Genomic DNA, 23,245 nt, shown 5'->3' with positions numbered 1-23,245 from the left:
GAGTTACTTTTCCAAGTATGCTCTAAGACATTTTTGTTTCACTAGCTTATGTTGGTTCTTCTTGTAGTTCAGGTTCATTTTTTTTTTTTTTAAACAAACAAACAAAACTCTGTTGTTAAGCACTACAGATTTCAGAAGAAACATTGTACCAAAATGCAGGAATCATGGGGCAGAAAGGAAGAACTACTGAATTGGTGCTGTCTCTGTTAGCTGTTGGCAATGGTGAACAAGCAGACAGGCTGTGTTTAAGTACATGCTGATTTGCGCCCTGTTGCATGCTGTCTCAGCTGGAGAGGTCTGAACGCCCTTTTGGCACATACTGGCTAAATCCATAGTGTATGTTGGCAGGAGTATCCTGAGATGTACAAGATTTCCTACCATTTTGTGCAGCTCCTCAGCAGGCAGTGTACAAGATGTTCACAAAAGAAGGGTGTGGAAGATGAGTACTGAAATAGTATGAGGATGGATTGCAGCTTGTCTACTAATGTTTCTACCTGGTCTAATATGCAAAATTTAAATTAAAGAACATTCATTTTTCAGCGCTTTTTAAGTTGTTTGCATTTCCAATCTCCACTACAGAGCTGGACCCTACTGCTATTCCTGTTGCTGGGAGCAGCTTAATGCAAAGGCGCTGTGCCAAAAACATGCTGAAAACACTGCTGGTGGTCTCAGAATCACATTCCAGTTAGGGAATGCTAGTGAGGGGTTAAGCAAACCAAACGCTCTGTCCAATTGCAAACAGATGCAATAATGATGTGTTGCTAGCATGCTGTCTCATACAGCGAACAGTCCAGTTCTTCCATCACTTCCACATTCACTCTTCTTTAAAAGGCTGTGTACCCGTAAAAGTCAGTTGTCAGGTGGCAGTGTCCTGCTTACATCTCAGTTTTGTGGACAGTTGACATCTCCTGGCCAGAGCTTTGCCATACACTGTCCTTCTGCAGCACATTCTAAAAAGTAATAAGCCTTTTCGTGGTTCACATACAATCTTAAAATTTTATTCTGGGATACAGATGCTTCAATAATGGAAGCCAAATAAGTTGCACTGTTTCTGTTCCTCAAACAGAAGCAAGGGAACATCTTCTGCAATACTGTTCAATGAAGAGATTTTAATTATTACTGAAATTTCATCATCGAAGCTTAAAGCCTTACAGAAGATAATTGGTCAGCACCAGGTTGCTGGTGGTTTACCTGAAAACTTTGGTGAGGACTTTGTGACAGGCCCAGCTAAAAGTGTCCTAGATGACTTAGATGAAGGTGAGGTATTATGAGCCTGAGTTTGTGACCCATCTTCAGCATGACTTGCTTCTTGATCTCCTGTTTGCCTGTAGGAAACAGTACCGTTTATGCATCATTCACTCATGTGGAAGCAGTTTTTGATGCAGCAAATTTAAAAAACTGTTATGAATGAAATGCAGCCTCGAACCATGTCCCTTCTGTAGGCAAATCTCATCTGGAAAGGAATGTCTCTTTCATTGTTGAGTGCCTCTGAATCTACTTCTGCCAGGTTGCACCCTGGAGGCCTGACTACAAAGTTCCTGGATGTCTGCTTGAATTATCACTGCCTCTTACCCCCTCTCTCTTTGCTCTTCAGGCACCATGCCTAGGAGAAGGCATTCCAGAAGACCTAGGAGAACCAGCCTAGAATTTTCTTGTTTACTGAATTGTTTGTGTGTTTCCTGTAACTGTTGAACTCAGTCATCAGAAAGCTGCTTTAATACTGTTATATATGGACATTTTATATTTGTATGGTGGAGAAGGGGATATGTGCACACTTGGTGTATGTAGGACCTTATGGCATGCTCTTGGAGACCTTATGGCATGCTAAGGGTGACAGATTTACCACTGACTATTGCATCCATACTGCGTGCAGGGAGAGGAGGTGAGCATATGCCAGCATCCCTATGGCATTCTAAATTCATTGCTGGTGGAGCTAGTGGCGCGTACAGTGGAGTGTACAACAATGTGTAGGCAGTCTAGAAGATTCGTGGATTAGTACTCAAGTGTGAAATCAGGAGTGCTCTAAAGCAATGGTATAGAAACCCTGCAAAGAGCAGACTTGGCAGGATTTGGCTTGCAATGCCGGAACAAATTCCCTAGGTTGAAATACACAGCCTTATTCCTATGGCATTTACTTAGTGCTATGGATTTAGCTAGACTGAAGCAAGAAAGTAAAGGATTTTCCTAGTTTATAACTGTGTAACTTGACCACTGCTATAAGCGCAAATTTATGAGTAAGATTATACTAATGGTATTCCTTGTTGCCTATGCAATAATCTCAAAGTAGAATTATCTTGCTATGTGGTTTTAGTTTTTACAGGCTGTACTAGTGAAAGTATCAGAGCCTACCTCTGACAACTGGTGCTTGTGATTAGAGCTGCCAAATACACCAAAACATGTATTGCAAACATTAATTTGAATTCTGAACAGCTGTTTGATTCATGTTCTTGTACCTCTGTTGTTCACTGTTTGCAAGCATTCATGCAAATGGATTTGTGTGTGCATTAATGCAGTCCTTTACATGAATAGTCATTTTCACAAGCAAATGGTATTCTTTGTGTGAGTGATGTTGTCGCTATAGATGCTTTCAGTTATGACTCCTTTTTTTTTCCCTTTTCAAACTGTCAGTTACCCAAAGAGCAAAATAATAAAGCATGATATGTGTAACTAAGCAAACACCTTGATTATTTCATGACCATCTCTGTTACTGATGTTTTTAAGCAGATAAGAAAAATTCTTAAAAATATATCAAGTTATTTGTGAGCTAAGAAATAGACATATATTCAACAAGAATATTAATCACAACAAATAACCCAAACATCTCTGCTTGTGAGCATCAATATTCATGATTTAACTGTGAAATGATTTGCCAAGTCTCCCTAGCATGTTACAGTACATGCTGACTGGCCAGTGGGTGGGAGTTGTTTGTGATGAGTACTTGCAGTAATGTTTTGTGTGTAACATCTGTTTTCTGCATCCTCCTGTTCTGTTTGCAGTCATTTACACAGAAGTGGGTTTTGTTTGGAAGAGAATCTGTACTGCTACATTAGAGTTTACCGTATGTTTTTCCATACTTTGAATTGATACAGTTGAGATGAGGCAAAAGACTGTGTGACTCATACGTCAAGTCTTTGATGGCTGCCTTTTATTTTTATTTTCAGGTAAGAATTAGGTAGATTTTATTATGGTATGTGATCAGCTCTCAAGAAGGAATTAGTGCAGAATAATATTTCATAAGTGAACAAAAGAAGCAATTAATTGGACTTTATTTTAGCCTAAATGCCTTTGTGCTCTTGGATTTGTATCTTGTTTTTCCTGAGCTTTAGTCAGTAACAGTTTCCTATAGCAAGCAGGAAAATATATAATCTGAGGCAGGGAACTATTTTATTATTGCATATCTGTTCCATTTTATGTTGTGGCTACTGCATATGATACATACTTGATGTTTATGACTTCACAGGTATGCTCTGTACTTGTTCTATTTCCCATAAGATGATACATGAGCTGTATATATATATCTAGTGCTGAATTTTACAACACAGTCATTTATTTGTAGAGTATGAGTAGGATGAGCATGTCTTGGTCTTGTTGTCATTAACCAAGGATTTTGTGAATTCCCTATTTCTATATTGCAGCTTGTTGTGTGTTTTCTTAGCATCTATTAGCACATTTCAAACAGATAGCAGAAGTGCAAGTTAGGCAGCACAGGGAGAGTTTAAAGCATTTCTCCTATCTCACGAGGTACCGGTGCTTTTTGTTTTGTGGATTGTTTTTTGTTTTACTTTTTTTTCTGTCCATGGGTGGCAGTGAAAGACTGGTGGCAGCATGTCTTACAGGGGAACATCACAGCAAAAATGTCTCCTAGTGCCACAGATAATGCTGCAGTGTCACCCCTCCCTTCCACTCACCAGTAATTCTTTACCAGCTCTTCTGGGGCTTTTTGCTGGTGTTTGGAGATTCCTGCTATCTGCAGGACTGCTGTAATGAGATTGTTACCATGGTTTTCTAAAATTTCCAGCCTTTTCAGGCACAAGAGGAAGTCAATCTAGCCAGGCTTTTGCATTATTTCACTCTGTAGGTTATGGGTAGCATTGTGACTGTTTTAAATGCCCCCCGCACCCGCATGGGGTTTTTCTCTTCCAGTAATAGCTCGCTGCTTCTGAGCCTGCGGATGTGGGGTGTCTGCCAGTTGTCTGGCACCGTGCAAGGCAGAGCCCGTTGCCATGGTGCCTTGAGGCCTCGCTTCACCAGGCAGCTACCTGCAGCCGGGAGCTGGTCAAACTGTCCCTATGTGCCTGTGGCTTTTTCAGAGAGGAGGAGAAGGAGAAAGGATGAATGTGGGGGATTGAGGAAAATGGATTTTCCTTCCAGCAGGCACTCATCCTGTGCTTCTGCTGAGGCAAGTTGCCATTTTCTCTCATAACCCTTGTCTGCAATGGGTATTTGATGCCTGACCTGCAGCTCATGACAAGGCACATGTGGCTGATTTTCCTTGTTCGGATATACTGTTACCTCAGCTTGAGCTGTGCTTCACCTTGGTGTAGATTAGTGCCCCATTAGCATGGTGAGGAGCGTGGCAGAGGATGATGCAGCACTTCACTGCGTGAGCACTTTGTGTTGTGAAGCATACATCAACACACAGGGAAGCTTCCACTGTCTGCATCTTACTTGGTTGTGTGAGACAGCAGGGTGCTGGTCCAAGTCCATCTGAGTTTTTAGACAGCTATTTAATGATCATCCACAAAGGTCTGTTTTTAATTGAACTCTGCAAGCCGTCTTTTTTTCTTTTTCACCTAAACTGTCAGTTTGCTGTCTGACTAGCTGGTTCTTGTCTCAGCATTTGCCTCTGAAGGCTGAAACTCACTGGTATCTTACTGTGAGTTCGAGCATAGTGACTTATTTTTTAATTTCCATGTTCACTCTATTCTGGACGTCTGTTTTTCTCAGTCACATGACATAGGTTGGTTCCCGTAGAGTCATGTACATTTGTGTACTGGATTCGATGCAGAAATGCACACCTTTGCTCATTTTTCTTCAGAATATACATACTGCTGTAGCGCTTCTGTGTGTAAGAGATTAATCCTGTTTTGTGTGATGGACTGTCTTGGATATTTTGCTTTATTTTGCTTTTGCCGTGTGACTGCAGTAGCTTCAGTTTGACTCCCCCAAAATTTGAAACTACTGATTCAGTTGTAGCTGTGATGCAGAAAGACTGACAATTTAGAGTTCCCTGTCCTAGTTCCCTGATTCTGGACTTTGGGAACCTTTATAGATAACACAAACCTTGTGGCTTCATTGCTGTCAGAAGTAGGGCTCCATGTTCCACTGGGATGTATCACGTGATCAACAGTGCGAAGTGACGCTTGGATAACCAGTACTGGGTTGTATGTTGCCGGGCTTATTGATCCAGGAGGTGTGGATGTGTCATGCAGGTACTGCACGATGTCTGTGTAAACGAGGCATGGGTTAAATGTATCCAATCGAACATGCTGCACTCCTGCGCAGATGTGCCTCTTTCTGAAGAATATTGCTTCTGGAATGGCAGCTGTTTATACAGATGTGATTCTGAGGGGATCTCCTGCTGGTACGTAGTGTGTACAAACAGGTTTAGACGCCCTGTAATCTATCTGTGTGATATCCAAGCTCTTGAGTTGTGCAAATATCTTTTCCCCATCTAGCGTTTTCCTGCAGAGACTTGATACCAGAGAGACATGAATCAACGGATCCTAGACAAGTGACAACACCTAAATTTTAGTGCGACTGCTTTGTCAAGCAACCTTCTTGATAAGATAATCTTCCCGCAAGAGAGATTCAGAACAAAATTGGGCAGCAGTGATAACTGTACATACATTTTTAAATGGATAGTTATGCCTTCTTTAAGTGTCGTGTTGATACTCATCTTCTGCAGTGTTCCCATACCTCCTGGCTTATCTGTATCAGCTAGCTGGCTGTAGAACTACTCTGTCCATCCATTCAGGGATCCTGGGAATCATTTCTTATGGTTTGTTCCAGAAATATTAATACAATGGCTTTACTGCTGCCAGGTCATGGCACATGATGCAAATGTAGGCTGTGCTAAACACAAGGAAATGTAAAACCCTTTGGTGTGAAAAATATTTGTTGCTGCTACTAGCTGTAAACAGTTACAGTGACTGAGACACTCACCATCTGTGACAGCTTTACTGAGGGGCAAGATGTATGTTAGTCATCTAGGCACTGTGTGGTATGCTTGCAGAAGACAATGTCTGGCAAAAGGGCTTTTGTCTGGTAACTGTCTCAGGCTATGAAAATTAGCTCTTTCTGATGGTCTGCACGCTAGTGATGATTATAGCTATGAGGTTTGCCTTGTAGTGTAGTAATGACAGAGGTTCTTTGGGCTTTAAGACTCCGTAGCCACAATTTCAATGTGCTTAGATGTGGATTTGACCTAGGTTTTGCTTGCACAGTAAACTGTCAGCCCTTTTCTCACTCTTCTGTCTCTTCACTGAGATGTTTGAGTGTAAGCATTTTCTTTCTCACACTCCAGCTGCTTCTTTACCCTATTCTGCAGTCAAGCTGTAATCCTTTGGTTTTGATATTGCAGGCAGTTGCCATGGAAATAATTGTGATTTCACAAATTCAGTGCTGTAAGCACTGCAGGAGGCAGTGGAAAAGGTGGTTGGCAATAGATATAGTGAAGACACAGAGGGCAGTTTGAAGGAGTTGTTTCTGACCCTATCCTTTGGGGTTTTCTGCCCTCTCTCCATTTTTCTAGGTTTCCAGTGTGTTTGGGTTTTGTTCCTTTTTTTTCTTTTGAAAGTGTATTTTTTATATTAATGGGTGATTCTTAACAATTTATTTTATTTTATTTTATTATTTTTTTTTTCCAAAATGATACAGAATGCACCTTTCCTTGTCCTCAGCATGAAAAATTAAAATGCTTTCTTTGTAGTATGTGATAACTCCTTTTTAGACAAAAGGTCAAAGGTTGAGATCTAAGCCTGTAGTGTTTGTCATGCATTTAGGCTGAAGAAATCCCTTTCAGGAAAACAGGTTTTTCATAAATAATAAAACAAGCTGAGAAGATTTAGACAAGCATATGCATTTAAAACTGCCTGAGTGACTGACAGTATTAGAACCTAATGTATTCGTTATTTAACTTTTTGTGTGCTCTGCAGTCAAAAAAAGTTCAGTGGTGAAGATCATGTTATGCAGCATCTGTTCTGAGCATTACGTTGCATTATCTTAGCATTCCACATCTATATTGAAATCTTTTCTCTCAATTAGACACATCCAAAAAGGTAGAACAAAACTTAGCAGAGGAAAACAACTTCATTATGAAATAAATTATACTGGCATCTTGCAGACGAGTGGCATTCAGAGGAATGGGATTTTTTTGCTACTGTATGCTTGAAAGCATCAAGCAGCAACTTTTTTTTTTTTTTTCCCCACAGCTATTTAGAGCAACTTTCCACTGATTAGTAGTCAGAGTGTAGATGTTATCTGTAACTTTTAAATTAAGATCTAGGAATTAATTTTCCATCTTCACAAGGATGTAATCAGTAATGATAGTGACAGAAAATTTAAGATTTTTTTTTTTAATTAAAGATATAGAAAAAAATGTTTTAGCCTATCAGATGCGTTAGCATGATCTAGGAATTGCTTTAAAATTATTTTGATCTTATTTTTTTTTTACTTGTTATTCCATAAATGGAGATAAGAAGGTCAGCTGTTATAAATGAAGGAGAAACATTGAGGAATTGTCAACCCGACTCTGGCTATATTGGACAGTATTATTAGGAAGCAAAGCTCATGAAGATAATTTCAGTCCTTTGATAGTTTGTTCATATGAATGGAAATAGTCTACATATGTACCACTACTCATATCTTAATTTCATAAATGCTCTGCAACAAACTTATGCATAAATTAAAACTGCAAAATGAGCCAGAACTGTGTCTGCAGGGCTTGGCCTGTCAAGATGCTAAGCATCTCATGCTCTGAAATCTAATTGAAAATATGGGCATTTGATAGTGCTGAGCATGTATTTCTGAACTATATTTGGTAGGGAACACTGATTTTTGCTATGTAATGTTTCTTGGTGCCAGCTAAGTTTTTAGATGTTACATGAAGGCACGTTTCTACTGAACTATATTGGATTATGTGTACTTTATGCTTAGCTAAAGCTTGCTCCAAAACTGAAATATTTATTATTTAATTTTATGCATGAGATTAGTTATAATACTTCAGATGTGCTGGTAGAAAACAGGTGGCATTTACCTTCTGTCTTAAGAAGAAAAAACTGCCTGTAAGAAAGTCAGAATGTCTTTTGGACTTCTTCCTGCAAAAGTTGTTTAAAAACTCTTGTTAAAGAACCATTTAACTAAAGGTGATAGTATCAGATTTATACATGTATATAAACTCCTCCATGATAAATGAATTTGAAGACTTGGACAGCAGGCAGATGTTTCAATGCTTCGTTGCCTCTGTTCCTGCTACAGGTGCATGTGACAGCATTGCAGCAATGAGTGGAATTTTAAAGAGGAAGTTTGAAGATGTTGATGGCTCCTCACCTTGTTCCTGCGTGTGGGAATCAGATGATGACATTTCTAGCAGTGAAAGTGCTGACAGTGGAAGCAATGTCCATCCATCAGCTTCTAATCATTTTACCCGTAAGTACTAAAGTGGCATGTAAGACATGATCCTTGTTTTTATAACAGCTAAGAAAGGTTCATCTTACTCTGAAGTAATACAATGTAGGCTACCTGGATTTCTTTGATGTGTGTTTCTTTTCCCCCTGTTCTACTGCATTTCAGTGCTGACACTGAGGAAATACTTTTGTTTAAAAACCACTTTCATCTAGTCGGTTTTGTGTTTTTTTTTTTTTTTTGTAAAAATTAGTAGCTGTCAGAATGAGTTTGAGGCAACTTAACTTCTGTACTGTATTGTTTTCATCTAGAGAACCTGAAATGTTATGAATGTGTGGGAGAACATCTTCCATTTTGGGTGATGATTTGGGGAAAGAGGGAAAATCAGCAGTAATTAAGCTTTAAAACAAATGCTTTTGCTTGTTCCTGTCAGTTCAGTGTTGAGAGTAGCCTGCACAATCCGTGGCTTAACAGTTATTCCTTATGACCATTCATCCAGTGTAACCAAACAGCCATCAGTCTTTTTCTTCTGCTCTATACAGGAGTAAACAGAGAAAGAAATGTGTAATTTTCTTGGAGAAGATATTATATTCATACCTGATGTCTGTATGAGACACTTGAAGAACAGCATGCAGGTGGTAGCTAGTAGAGCGGTTTTGAAAAGCCCAGGTTTTCTCTAGGCTTCTCACTGAACTTAGAATTACAGTGAGAGGAACAAAGATCTAAGACAGGTAGATGTGAGATGTCCACCCCCCTCCTCTACCCCCTGCAACTCATTACCCTGCTCTGATTGTCTTTTCAGGCTCTTGCTGGTGGCTCTTGAACTTGAACTCTTACAGCCTAGCAATACGGTTTTCAGTCTGGAATTTCTTCCACTTGGCAGTCTGCCAGAGCTTTAGTCTAGCGTGAATAGGCTTCAGGGCATGATGTAGATGCGTTTATTTTGCTTAGCTTTCATTTATTTTCCATTGTTGTGTGTTTTTTGTTGTTTTTCATTTTGTTTTATTCTTGACAAAGCCACAACCTATTTGCTCGTGGTTTCTATAGGCAACGGCAGTATTTCTTTAATACAGCTCAGTTTGGGTAACTGCTTTGTAATGTTTGTGTTAGGGAAACAAACACACACAAAACAAACAAACAAATAAAAACAACAAAACCACCCACAAAAACAATCCCTGACTGCTACAACAGACTTATAAATCACAAAATAAACTGATTAAAATGTTCTTTGTAAAGTAGAAATAAACAACAAAGTTTGAATTTAAGGAGCATGTCTCTTCATAGTGGAATCTTGGACGTTATAATAGAGTCAAAATAGAAGCCACATATACTTTTTACAGTGGTGTTTGTATTGGGTGGTGGAGAATCAGGCCTGTAGTCCCAGACAATGCAATATTTCCTGTAAATTAGCTGAGGTGCTTGTGATTACTTTCACGTTTGTTTCTTCAAATAAAATATTGTTAGCTCTATGTAATGATACAATATTCACTGCTTTGTTTTCCCAATTTTCCTAACAGCCATTGTTTTTGGAAGTATACTTATTTTCTGGGCAGAATATGTGTGTTGGAATGATCACAGCAACAGATTACTACTTAAAAAGGATTTTTCCTTACAAAAGGATCTGGAGTTGCATATTTAATCAGAACATTTTGACCTGATACTGGTAGAAAACAGATTCCCGTTTTCTATTGTTACTTTCACGAGTCACCACTCTCCACAAAACCAAGATGTCAAAATTTATTAACGGACTAAGATCTCTAGATGCATATGTTGAAATAAATACGATTATTTACAAACAAAAATTATGTGATAAAGTTGCAGGATTGGGTTGTGTAATATTTGAATATAGGGCAAAACATGAAAACATGCTTTGCTGCTGTATACAACTATATCCTCACTAGTCTATGTTATATGAACAACAATAGGCTTTTATAATATGTACAGTATATTTGCTCTAACATCATCTGAGATCAGTGTTGGATTCTTTCCTCCTCAGCCCACTCTGTGTGGTGGTGTGTTTATTCTGTACACATGTTCCCTGAAGTCTGGGCTCCTACTGTGTGCCCAAAGCCACTGTGCTGTTCAGCAAAATCTCAAAAGATTTATATAAATTCTTCTCACTCTTCTTTATCAGTACATACGCAGATTCATTGCATCTCCAAGGGACTGCTGAGACACAACTGCAATCTAAAAAATCCTCTATTATGCCATGAGCTCCCGTAATCCCTGTCAGTACATAAAAATTCTTTGTGACAGTCAAATGTAATATTCTTAACAGTATTTCATAAGCTGCATATAGATTAAGACTGCTGTTAATAATTAATACTCAACATTTTACATTAATCTTTTTATTTCTTTTCCTGTGGTAGCATATTTTAATCAAAAATAATTGTCGGGCATATCCGAAGCATTTAATGATTACAGTAGCATTTTATTGCTTTTCATGTTCCCAGTGGCATCCCTGGAAGTGAGTGTACCTTCTTCAGTAAATAAAGGTGTATGTCTGTGTACATGTTTGTATACATTTATAGTATTCAAAAAGCATAACAGTGTATGTGTACTATATATGTATGTAAACTATGTATGTGTATAGTTTGAAGAAGTGTATGTTTGTGTACTTAATATGTGTAAGAAGCCTGTGCTATGTATGCAGCAAACAAATTAATTCACGACATTCTTGGAAAGGAAAGGTGAATGGTGTTTGTTTCTTAGTCCCTTGAAGAAAGTTTACTCTTTCACTCATTGTTTGTTTGTTATTCATTTTACTGGAAGCAGGATTTCATTTTGTTTTAAATCAGAACTTTCTTCTAAACTAATGGTTAGAGAGGTTGACAGGTTGATTTGTGCAGGCCCAACCTTTATCTCAGATGCAGCTGGGAAAGTTGCTCTAATGTCAGTTAACCTTCTGCAGATTGCTGAAGCATGTTGCAGACTGCAGACTTTCCACTAAACATAATCCCTAAGCAAGGAGGGTCACTGAAGATGTGTAAGACCCAAGTCTGAAAAGTGCTCAATGCAGTCAAACAAAACAGAGCTGAACACTTCTTCAATACCTCAATCTTTCTGCTTCTATGTGTTCATGCACATTCATGCTCAGGGAGCACAGGGAATGATTTTAGACGTTTTTCCTATAGTAATATTTTTTTTAAAAAAAGGTAATTTTAGGAAAGCATAGGGAAAACCAATGCGTGCTTGTTCGCTGTCTATTCAAAATATATGCTCCTCATTATTTGAAAGAATAAATTAAAGCTACACAATGAAAATGGTTTAGGGAAACTATGTGAAAAACAAAGAAGAAAATGAAAGCCCCTCAAATTTCTCCATAAAACTCAATACAAGGCTTTCTAGTTTGTTTGTTTTTTTTTTTTTCTTTTTTCTTTTTTAAACATCTGAATACTTCCACATTCACACTGCTGCTTTTCAGATTATTCATGATTAAACTACTTGATTTGTTCACCTACACTGGGGATAGCCTAACAATATTTCTATGTATTATGATTATTTTTGTCAGGTTGGGCTCTGCTTAAAGGGCAAATGGTTGCAGTAAGGCACTCCAGTCAATTAATAATTACCAAGTGTCACCTTGTTGCAGTAAACTCTTTTGCACTCTAGTGTGTGGATTTTGGTCTGTGATGTGGCTCAGGGAGGTGGAGAGCAAATGGCTCTTCTAGCCTTTATTAGTTAAGAGTAGGGTTTTATTTTACTGATTTTTGTGTTGCATGAAAAGAACCTAACATAGTGTTTTACATGGAGCTGGACCATCTTCAGTTGGGCTAGAGCCTTGCAGCTTAATTCTTTTTTTGAATAGAGTATGTAAGAGACTGAAGCTAATGGCAATGTGTGTTTCTAAAGTGATGTTTGATTTGTCTCAGTTAAAAAAGCTACAAATGGGACCTTTGAAATGTTGAGAATGTTGGCCAGAAGTCCCTCCAGGATATTTCAGACTCTGGATTAAAGAAATTCTGTCCCCTTAACCTAGAGGCTTGCACAGATATTTTTTTTTGGAACAGTCTTTGTGCATTTGCTATAACCAATGTGTAGAGCAGGAGTAATACTAATATTTTCCAAATTCTGACCAGATTATTAAAAACAGTAATCGTACCTGTCATTATAAGATTGTGTTAAATTGAGGAACTACTTGACTCCCCAGGTAAATTCACTGAGGCATTTCCAACATGAAAACCTGAGCCAGCAGACATTTTCCATTATCCCGTTGTTATGTCATGATTTACTTCAGTTTTTACAGTTTCTATGACAACCATGATTTTTGATTATTGAAGAGTAAAAATAAAGTGCTGAAATAGTTTTTTGGACTGTATAATGTTTTTCTATCAACAGAGTAGAGGGAACACAGGGAAGCTTTTCACTGATCAGTGTTGTAATTGAATCTTCGCCTAAATAGGGATACCTGCTTGTGGCAGACTCCATGTACAGTAATTTCTCAGATAGAACAGGTGAGAAAATAACTCTGTTACAGTTTCTAAATAACTTTTTGGAAAACTAATGATAATTTATAACTTAAGGCATTCTTACTTTTCATCACATGGATATTTACATTACCATGTTAACACTAAAAGGAATGTACTTAGGATATGGCTCAAAGCTACATAGCAGGTTGCTTTCTGAGATTCTTTGGCAATTTTTCAAATCATCAGCAAAACAGTATTAGAGACTGATGATGGAATTTCATCAAGTGGGAGTCAAAAAAAAAAAAAAAGTGGGAGCAGAGAACAAGAAAATGACTTTCTGGATTGTAAGAGAATAAAGAAAGTGGTCATAATCCACAGGAGAACAATTAGTAGAAATACAGAGAGGAGCTAATAACTTCTGGTGTGGAAGAACAGCTTGTTGATCATACCGTATATGAACTAAAAGTGAGGAAGAGGTTCCCTGAGGCAGGAGGAGTTTGACAAGCAACAGGATGTTTTTTATTAAGAGCAAGAAAGTGCCGGTAACAGATTTTCCTTGGCAAATATGTCAGCTTGCAGAAAGGGCCACAGATTGGCTGTCTCATAACTGGGAAAAGAGGGAGGGCTAATGAACAAAATGAGAATAAACCAGTTTTATCAAGATCAAAGGAATTTAATGTTCTGGCAGTTTGTAAATTCTTAGTCAGTAAAAGTGACTCATCCCCTTTCACTACATTACTGTGCAGAACACATTTTAAAAACACATCAGAAAATTACTGGAAAATGTTGATTGGGATTTTGTAGCACTTAGAGTTCTGTTTTTGTTAGAGAAAGGTGTCTTGCAGGTGTGTAAGCCCTGGTCCATTCCTGAGTAGGAGTATGTTATGTACTGACTGGCATTCCTAGTTCAGAATGATAGTAATGTGATATAAGAAGTGAGATTTGCTGATCTCTTGTTTGTGAGGTTTGCTGAAAGTTAAACTTGATGGTTGGATTTTGTCCTTGATTTATGATGCAGAACAAAAATTATAGTAACACTTGAAGTAGTATATTGGATAAAATCCAAGGCACTAGTTCTATACTTTTTTTAGTAGTTGCTGTCTTCAGATGCTGTTCTAATCTGCAAAATAACTTCAGTAATTTTACCGATAAATGAAAATCATTTATATACATAGAATATAAAGTCTGTTTTTTCTTATCTGTGACATGTATATAGAATTTTAAAAACATGAAATCATAATGACTCTGACTTTTGTCATGAAGAGGAATGTACCTAAACCCATAGTCTTTAATGTCAGTTCTTCTTTTCAACCGATTTTAAATTTGCATTTGATCTAGTCTTACCCAACATTCTTTTCTGGAGAAACTATAATGCTGGCATGTAGATGGGCTTTATTTTAATGCAGTCTTCCTCCATGGTCTTTGACAAATAATACCAGAATTTTACAATGTGTTTCATAAAGGTGAAAACTTAGATGTCTTGGATGCTAAAAGTAGCAGACTTGCTTCTCAGACATGAGGAAACATTATGACATTTGGATACCAGTGAAAGCTGAGGGTGGTCTGATAGTATTACATTAAATTCTGTAGGGAAATCATTGATGAATCAAATCATAAAAGAACGAAAATGGATTTTTCTGTTACCAGTTTATAACTTCTAATAGCTTCATTTTTGCCTGAAAATTTTTCTTGATGCTTTCTTTCTCAAGGCTGCTCTGTCCTAGTGCTAGCTTTTATTCCTGCTGAGAGTCCCAATGGTCCTTCAGCAGCTTCCCTTGGATTTTCTTTATGTGCTCTTACAAAGCAAATGAAGCTTCAGAAAGACTCTTATAATAACCTCCTTTTTCTTATTTAGTACCATTTTTTCATTTCATATGTTTAGTACATATTCTGCATTTTATACTGGTTTACAAGTTTTTAATACCAGTCTTTAATTATGGTTTTAAACTTAAAGCCAAGTTAGATTTAGTGCTTTTAACAAATTACACTGTTTGTGTAAGAAATACATTATTTAAGACCGGGAAACATGAATAAAGTACTAGGATGCCGAGTACCTCCTGAGACATGTGAGCTAATTCTTTGTTTTCAGTTGGAACTTTCTGCTAGAGGAAAGCTTTATATCTGATCAGATAAACAGTAAGTAAGGTAGAGTGCAATATATTAGGAAGGTAGTTATGCAAGTTATACAATGAGAGAAACAAGCAGATCAGTAAGATCTATAAGTGACTGCCTCCTACAAATTTGCAGAAGATTCCTACCTTTCTCATACACATTTGTTTTGAACAGAGATATTAAAAAATGGGCAGTATGCCTAATATTCTCGGTTGTGGTGTATCAGAACTCCAAGAAACTGTTTATGACACAGTTCTTCTTCAGCAGTGCTGTCTTTCAAGGACACCTCCTGCACGTCGGTGATTTGCACTTCTGGCAATGGCAGCTGAAGAGGCTATCTTTTTTGCTTGCTAAACTGCTGAAGTTGACAGGTGCTAAGATGCTATTCTGTTAATCTTAGAAATGCACATAATTCTATTAACTGTAGTATTTAAATAATTAAGATCTGAGACTGACAAAATATCAGAAACAGTCTCCTCAATGCCATTCATACTACTGATTGTCATTCTTCTGGTCATTGAATATGTAACATTTTTCGTGTTCTAATTGTGTATGTGAATACTGATTCTAGTCCACCACAATGTGTTTGTAGCAGTAGTAGCATTAAGGCATATGTATAGCATCCAGACCTTGAACCTTGTTTAAGAGCTTTCATAATGCGTTAACTAACGATAAGTATCTGGTTCAGTCCGAGCTCATAATACAGTGAAACGACTGTTCTAAAGGGGAAAACAGCTTGTGGTTGGTCAGGGGCATTGACTTGTCCTGTTACTTCCCAATTCCTTATCAAAGCCAATTAGTGTCTTTTTGTAATATAGAGTCTTCGTATTTTAATTAATTCATCGCCAACTCTATATGCCCTAGAGTAATAGTGGTGAGAAAGGGATTTTCACCATCAGTTTGACTGAATCCTGTACCACTTTCTCCCCAGTGAGGCTTTAACCTTTCTTATCCATGGTTCTTGTTATATCAGTGGGTTTCGCTGTGTGGTTGCATGCAAAGTAATACTCTGCCAAGTCTTTAACTCCCACTTGCAATATGTACTGAATACACAGTTTCAGAATTTGCTGTGTGCTTATCAAAGACAGCTTAAGGTACTTGTGAGTCCTTTTTGAACTTCCTGTATTACTGATGTTCAGTGGATTGCTGTGTATAAATATTTTTCATAAACTTGTAAAGTTTATTGTCTCCCTTTTTGAGAGTCCAGGCTTGATGCAGACAAAGAATAAGCTTTTAGTACTGAAAGTTACTTTTTGTGCATTTCCAACGGGTTAGCACGGGTAGTTTATCTACTGAAGGATATTAGGTAATGCTTTTGAAAATGTTAAAGCAGGAGTTATATTTGAAAGCAAATTAAGGGCAATTCCAAGCACTTTTTAGCTCTTTCTCATTCAAACTGAGGCATAGCTGTATTTGTACATCACCTACTATCAATGAAAGCAACCATAGGCAGTGGTCATCTGTAGAGCGGGTTCAGCAGTGGTTACTATGGAAACTGTAGGTGACCTACATTCTACCAAAAAAGTGAGAAAGTTTTGTGATTTTTTTTTTAAATGAAGCACACCTATTGACTTTTACTGCTTTTCATCTTTTTACACATTGTTTTACTCGTAGTATTCTTAGTTTTGAGTGATTTGTGGAATGGACACAAGTCACTAGCCTACTGTATGAATAAAATTTACTCAAGCTATTGAGCATTCAGTGTCAAAAGCATGCTTCTGGCTCCTCAAAGAATATAGTGCAGAGAGTGTTTGGAAAAAAGCTACCAGATGAGAGGACGGTTTGTGACATTTGAACTAAAGCTTGAGTTGACATTTTAAAATACACATTTCAGACAATTAGATTAATGTAGAAAGGTAAGTGTTGGGCTAGAGCGTGTGACTAATTAAGTCATTAACTGTTGTGATTTGACTAGAACTATGATTTTCAGGAAAAAAAATGGTTAAAATAGGTTTTCAGAGAAAGGATTTGTCTTGTTTTTTATTTGGCAGACTTTGTTGTTATTTAGAGAAAAACCTTGTTCCACTTTGAAATATTTAATGTACTTTATCTGTAGTGTGTAGGAATCTTAGTTTCATAGAAATTAAGGACAAGAAAGAAAAAATATTGAATTACTACAGGCTGAGGTGGGGGGGCTATATAGATCCCTAACAGTTCTTGTTTGCAATCCCTACTGTCCCAATGGCAGCACATGATGTTAAATTATTCACATGCACAAAGTCGTATGCCTCTGGCAGTTGATGCAGGAACCACCTCTTGACTTCTCCTGAATTTTCTTTTCCCCTTTCTGCCTGTGCATTTTTGTAGCCCTGTTTATTGCTCTGAAGTTATACAACCTCTTCAGTGTGTTCCATGCTGCCTGGCATGCTTCTCTCCATTGCTTTGGTCATGTTTTATTAGATTAGCTGACTAATTCGTTTGCATATCTCAATATATATATATATATATATAAATATTTGTTTGTTAACCTCTTTCTTGCTCTTGATGGAGTTGCATGCACTGTATCCATTTCCCAACACTGTGATGCATGAAAACAGCAGCAGTATTGGCAAGAAATACCAAACAGCAGCAGTATTGGCAACAAATACCAATTTGTGTAACAACAGAGAGTTCTTAATGCTTTTGGGGACTGATGTAGTTTAGTTTGCCTTTATGACGCGGGCTTCAATTATCATCTGAATTTCTTGTATCATGATCAAAAACTTATTTTCCAAATTATTTAGATCCTAAAAAAATCATAAGCATGCCTTAAATAGAGAATAGTATTTATCAGTTGTACCACTGAAGTTCAAGATCAAGACATGTCAATATTGTTGAGGTAAAGACGAATTGGCAAGATAATGACACTGTAGAAATTATATGTCTGAAGAGTGACAGCTAGCAGAGCATGCCCTGTGCTGAAGGAGGATATGGAAAGTGCCAGAGGTCTATCTGGAGTCTGTATCATAGTTTATTAACAATCATGTTGTTATGAACTAGCAATGAGTACAGAATACCTTCCAGGCACAAACACAATGCCTCTCACTATGTCTGGCCATGAGCCTGTCTCCAGCAGTGCTCAATTTTCAGTGCCACAGAAGAAGGTGAGAAATTATCAGTCAAGCCATAGAAACTCAGATTCTGAGTTCAGAGATGTTGAAATGAATATTCCTTTCTGATCCTCTGCAAGTTGAGCTGAAATACTGAACCAAGGTATGAATATGAAGTTATTTTCAAGCCTGATCACAAGTGTTATGGGGCAAAATGGAAAGTGATGCAAGCAAGTAAACTAACGTACCTGTAATTGCAAAGTCAGAGCTGTCACTGGCTTGTGCTCCTGTTCTCTTCTTCTCCCTTTACCATAGCCAAATGCACAAGCGTACAGTATGGATCAAGGATTTTTTTTTGCTTCAAAACATATATCCAAAAATGGATTTTAGAAAGATAAGAAACCTTGCTTTAAGTACTTCAACAGATGGCAAGTCTGTCACCTGCCTTGGTAAGCAAGATTAATGTTTAATTGTCCTTGCCGTTACTGAATTTTGTTCTGTTCAGTGAAAAGATGCTTAGGTGTTCAGTCTTCCTGTTGTGTCTGAGCAGAAGTGTCTAGTGTATACTGGAACCCGAATATGCACACTGGCTGTGTGCTCAAAGGTTTCACACTCATTTAAAATAAAAAATCACATTTGTTCCTTCTGAAATATGTTATATGAGGTATTCAATAATTTAGATCAATCTTAAATTAATACTTTGGTTAAATAACTTGTATGACTAACTCATACATGTGACTTACATGCTCTTCTGAAATTTTTTCCTCACGTTAATTAGTTTTGTTGCAGACAAACTGAATTTGCTGTTTATTCTGTGAGTTTGTATAGGGCATCACTAAAACTAAGGTAGAAATTCTAAATGTTTGTTGGTACCATTTTAACAGTAATGAGACATGAATTTCATTTTTTTAAGGACAGATTAAGGAAATGTCTACAGACTGAAAACATAATTTCAGAGGTCTAAAAATCTTCTGAGAGAAACTGCTGTTCTTTGAGATCACAAGGTCAGTAGTACAGTAGCAGTTATTCACATGCATCTATCTATACAATAACGCAGACCTAGTTTCAGTTTTCTACCATTTGATGGTACAAAATATGTTATATTTTACATCTACAGAGATTTTCATCAGCAATTTTACAACAGCAATAGGGAAAATATTCCAATTTCCAGCTGCAAATTTGTTTAAAATTGCTTAAAATAATTTTAAAAAGCTTTTGGATTAATATACATCAACAGCTTCCACTGTAATTAGATTTATAGGGGAGAAATGTTCCTAAGTTCTTGTCTTTGTTTGTAAATGAATTAATTGTTGCATATTTGCATCTTTCTTCACTTGCTTGCAAAAGTATAAGCTGTTTAATATTCTGGAAAAGGAAACAAAGTTTTCTGAAGAGGTACTTCCAAAGCTTGTATTTTAATTTGTCACATCATGATGTGATTTATTTCTTCCGAGGACTGGAAGTAATGGGTATGATTTATTCAAGCACAAAGAGCTAGCCAACACATCAAAAGTAGTAAATGTGTTCAAAGAACTGTGTGTAATCAGTATAGTATTATAAGTACTTCACAAAGTAATTTAAAATGCTTAATTAAAACAAGAAGAGGAAAAAAAAATCTCTCAGATAACATGTTCATAATTTGTTGTAAGTTTTGCTCAGATACTAGAGAATCTGTACAATCGTTATATCTTTTCAGGTGTTTGTTATTAGAATGTGATTTTTAAATGCTACATCTATTGATGAAGGAAAAACTAGAAAGCATAAGTATAGTTAATTCTTACCTGAAAGGCCTGAAACCGTGATGTGAATGTAGACACCAAACCTGGCTTTTCACAAATGACTGTGGATCTAAGTGTAGCTGTCAGGCTTAGGTACAGCACTGTATCATGTGGGCATGCACACATGGGCAGTGTTCCATGACAGCAGTTACTGATCGCTTTTTCCTGTTGGTTGTTTTTATAGCCTAAAATGAGACTTGTATGTTATTTCTTTTTACTTTACCTGGATTATCTTTCTAAGACATTACTGAAGGCAACTGAAAGCTGATTCTCTTTCAATAGCTAGAGCCTTAAATCATGTCATGTCTGATTTTTGATTGTGTTGAGTTTCTGCAGTGAAGAGGACACATACTGCTTAATGAAGGCTCACTTGGCCCAGCTTTCCTCATCTGTAGTGTACAAGTGAAGAGAAATTGATTATAACTGTCTCATAACATTAATTTCAGAAAGGATAACACTTTCAATATTGAAATATTTTTCTTTTGCTATACTCAAATTGTCATTTGCGTGATGAGCATGCAGTCAGGTAGAATTACAATTTAAAAAAAAAAAAACACACAACAGGAAGCAGTTTTGTTTACTTAAGGGGTTCTCCATTAATTTAGATGGGTAAGCACTGCAGGAAAACTTTCCAAAGTGACCTTTGGTATTACCATTGTTCCACTGATGGTTGCAATATAAAATGCAATTTAGAAAGTTAAATAAACACATATTCCTTTAGTGGCTGCATCATCAGAGAGAGTGCTTTTGGGGAATTTTCAAGTACCAAGTAATTCACATGACAAACTGAGTTAGGGCACTGTTAACATGTGCCCTTCTCTAGACAGATGGGATGTATATGTAAAAATACGTGAAAATCTTCAGAAGAGTGGTATGTTTGCGTTGAAGTGTAATAACAATTTCAACTTTGTCATAATTCAATTAAACCTTGCAACATAAGGCTTAATCATACAGTCATTATTGAACAACTTTTGAGAATGAAGCTTAGTACCTACATTGTAATGCTGTACATGTAACCTTTTTGGAGTTCTGGTGAATTCTTTTCTTGGCTTCATTAACTCTTAGTGGGTTTTAGAGATCAGAGATGGCTTAACTAGGACTAATAACAAATCTGTAGAGAAGTTTGACATATAATACATGTAGATGTGCAAAATGTGTAGAAACCCCTGAATCATTCCTTGAGAGATCTCTGAAACCAATGCCCTCAATGCAGTGATGTTTATTCCTGTTTCCTTTACCTCATGCTGTATTAAAATGCTTTAGGTAACAATATCAGATATCTGAATCTGTAGTTGAACGTTGGTATTCTAATAGAAAAGAATTTCAGTGAGGAGCTGATTTTCAGTTCCCTCTTATGCAGAGATTTTCCATCTTTGTGATAGATAAACTGATCTTCTGTTAACAAACTGTAGCAACATTCTATATTAAAATTGATTTTAATTCAAATTTTTAATGTTTATTTCACAGGAAAGATGTATTAGGATTTCTTAGAAGTACACAGGGGAGGAATCTAAACCTCAATCATTTTTAATAGAATGAAGGCTTTTTGTTCAGTTGTGTACTTTTATCACATTTCTGTAAAAGAACATTGTGTCACATTGTTCAACCTCTTCTGTGTAAAAGCAGTATTTTAGACCAGAAGGATACAAATGATACAATAAAGGAACAGTTAAGGAACCAGTGTCCTACCTCAGTTTACTTGAAGTACTTGCCCTAACCTGTAGGTACCTCCAGTTTCTGACCTTATCTTGTCATATTTTATTTGTTTTGTTGAAAATGGAAATAGGAGAATATACGTGTGTGTGTGTGTGTGTATCCTGCAAAGCAACCTAGATCAAATGCAGACAATGCTATTGTTCATAAAATGCAGTTGCGGATGATAGGTAGGCCCAATGCTATTGGGCCAATTGCCAAAATTTCCATTTTACATGGAAAATGTGTCTTGCAGACTCCATGACTGAAACTTTAGGAGTCACCTGCAAAGCATTTACGTCTAGGAGAGCCCTTCACTTAGTGCCAAATCTGTTGATAAAGAAAACAACTTGAAGCTGTCCCCCAAGAGCAGAACCCAATTCTTGCAGCAATCTGGACTCTAGTCCTCCTGCCTGCTGGTAACACACAGCCACTGAGTGTAGGAGTTCATATTTTCATTCACTATGGTGGATAGGCATTTGGATAAGAAGACAGCTTTCCCCCTCCCGTTCTTCTGGTTCTCACAGTACAGCATATAAGAGGGGAGCATGTGATTCCTGATGTGACCATGTGAATTGATAAGAATCTTGAGCTTATTTAAAAATTGGCTCTTAATAAACAAAATGCTTCATTTATTTCAGTAAGCATGAAAACATGCATCAGATTTCTGGAATTAATTTCCTAGATGCCTAAATATTACTGAACTTGCAAAACTCGTTAATATTATTGGATCTAAATTCTGGGTTTTCTTCAGGCACTGGAAGACATTCCTGCTTCCTATGTATGCCTTGCTATGTGTCACAGTCTTGCAGTCAGAAACAAAACTTTTGCCATGTTGCTCTGATTTGAGAAGTGGAGGAAGGGTGGGGTTTCCTCACCCCATCTCATTTTGGAACTTGGATTTAGGTTTGTGAACTATGTAAGAGATCACTTGAAAAGGGTTTCCTTTTCCAGGCTTTATTTAATAAATAATCTAATACAAGAGATAATAGCATAAATAAGTAACATGATAACCATGTAGCTGTCCTATTCATCTTCAGGTTGTGTTTTCCATTCTCTTTTTGGTGTATTTTCTCCTTGCCCTTCCTTTTTTGGAGGGGGAGTTTGTTCCATGTGCTTTTTAAATTGCAGTGTAACTTTCTGTATGTAATTCACAGGAATAAACAAATTACAAGACAAGAAAAAGCTGATGAGGTTCATAATTTAACCTTAGATTGAGGGGGATCTGTATAGAATTACTGATGAAAACTTTTGTAAAGGCTTTTGTGTTAACTAGTTAATTTAACATAGCTTTAGAAGTGCTTATTCTGCCATTGTTACACGACATGGTGGTTTCCCCTCTTTGTATGTTACTGGATTTGAATTTCTTTCAGCAAAAACAGCATAAATTGTTGATCCCATTGAGCTGGAACAGCAGCCCACATATAGCAACCACGAAATCTGATTCAGTTTTTTCTAATGACTGTGTCATCTAAGAGCTCTGTGTGCTGTATCAGTGTCTGGATTCAGTGGCTGTTTTAAGGCATTTTCTGCTGGGCATTTCGTTTCAACGTATTTTCATGAGTTACTGCATTTGTGCAGTATACATCGTCTTCTGACG

At 37.1% G+C, this 23,245-nt stretch overlaps 1 protein-coding gene across 5 annotated transcripts in view; it reads left to right on the top strand.

The window, feature by feature from the left end:
- The window catches only part of CSRNP3 (cysteine and serine rich nuclear protein 3), a 101,509-nt gene that overhangs the window by 20,090 nt on the left and 58,174 nt on the right, over nt 1-23,245 (top strand). For all 5 annotated transcript variants that reach the window (XR_004253388.1, XM_032189686.1, XM_032189682.1 and 2 more), the window contains exon 2: nt 8,479-8,649. Coding sequence is in view for 4 of the 5 variants with exons in the window: in XM_032189686.1 (XP_032045577.1) it covers nt 8,502-8,649 (148 nt within the window). In the remaining variant the exon portion in view is untranslated. The remainder of the gene's footprint in view (nt 1-8,478; nt 8,650-23,245) is intronic.

Source organism: Aythya fuligula, chromosome 6 (genome assembly GCF_009819795.1).
Source record: "Aythya fuligula isolate bAytFul2 chromosome 6, bAytFul2.pri, whole genome shotgun sequence".
NCBI lineage: Eukaryota > Metazoa > Chordata > Aves > Anseriformes > Anatidae > Aythya > Aythya fuligula.
The sequence above is the reverse complement of the archived record's forward strand: the minus strand, read 5'-3'. Positions and strand labels throughout refer to the sequence as shown.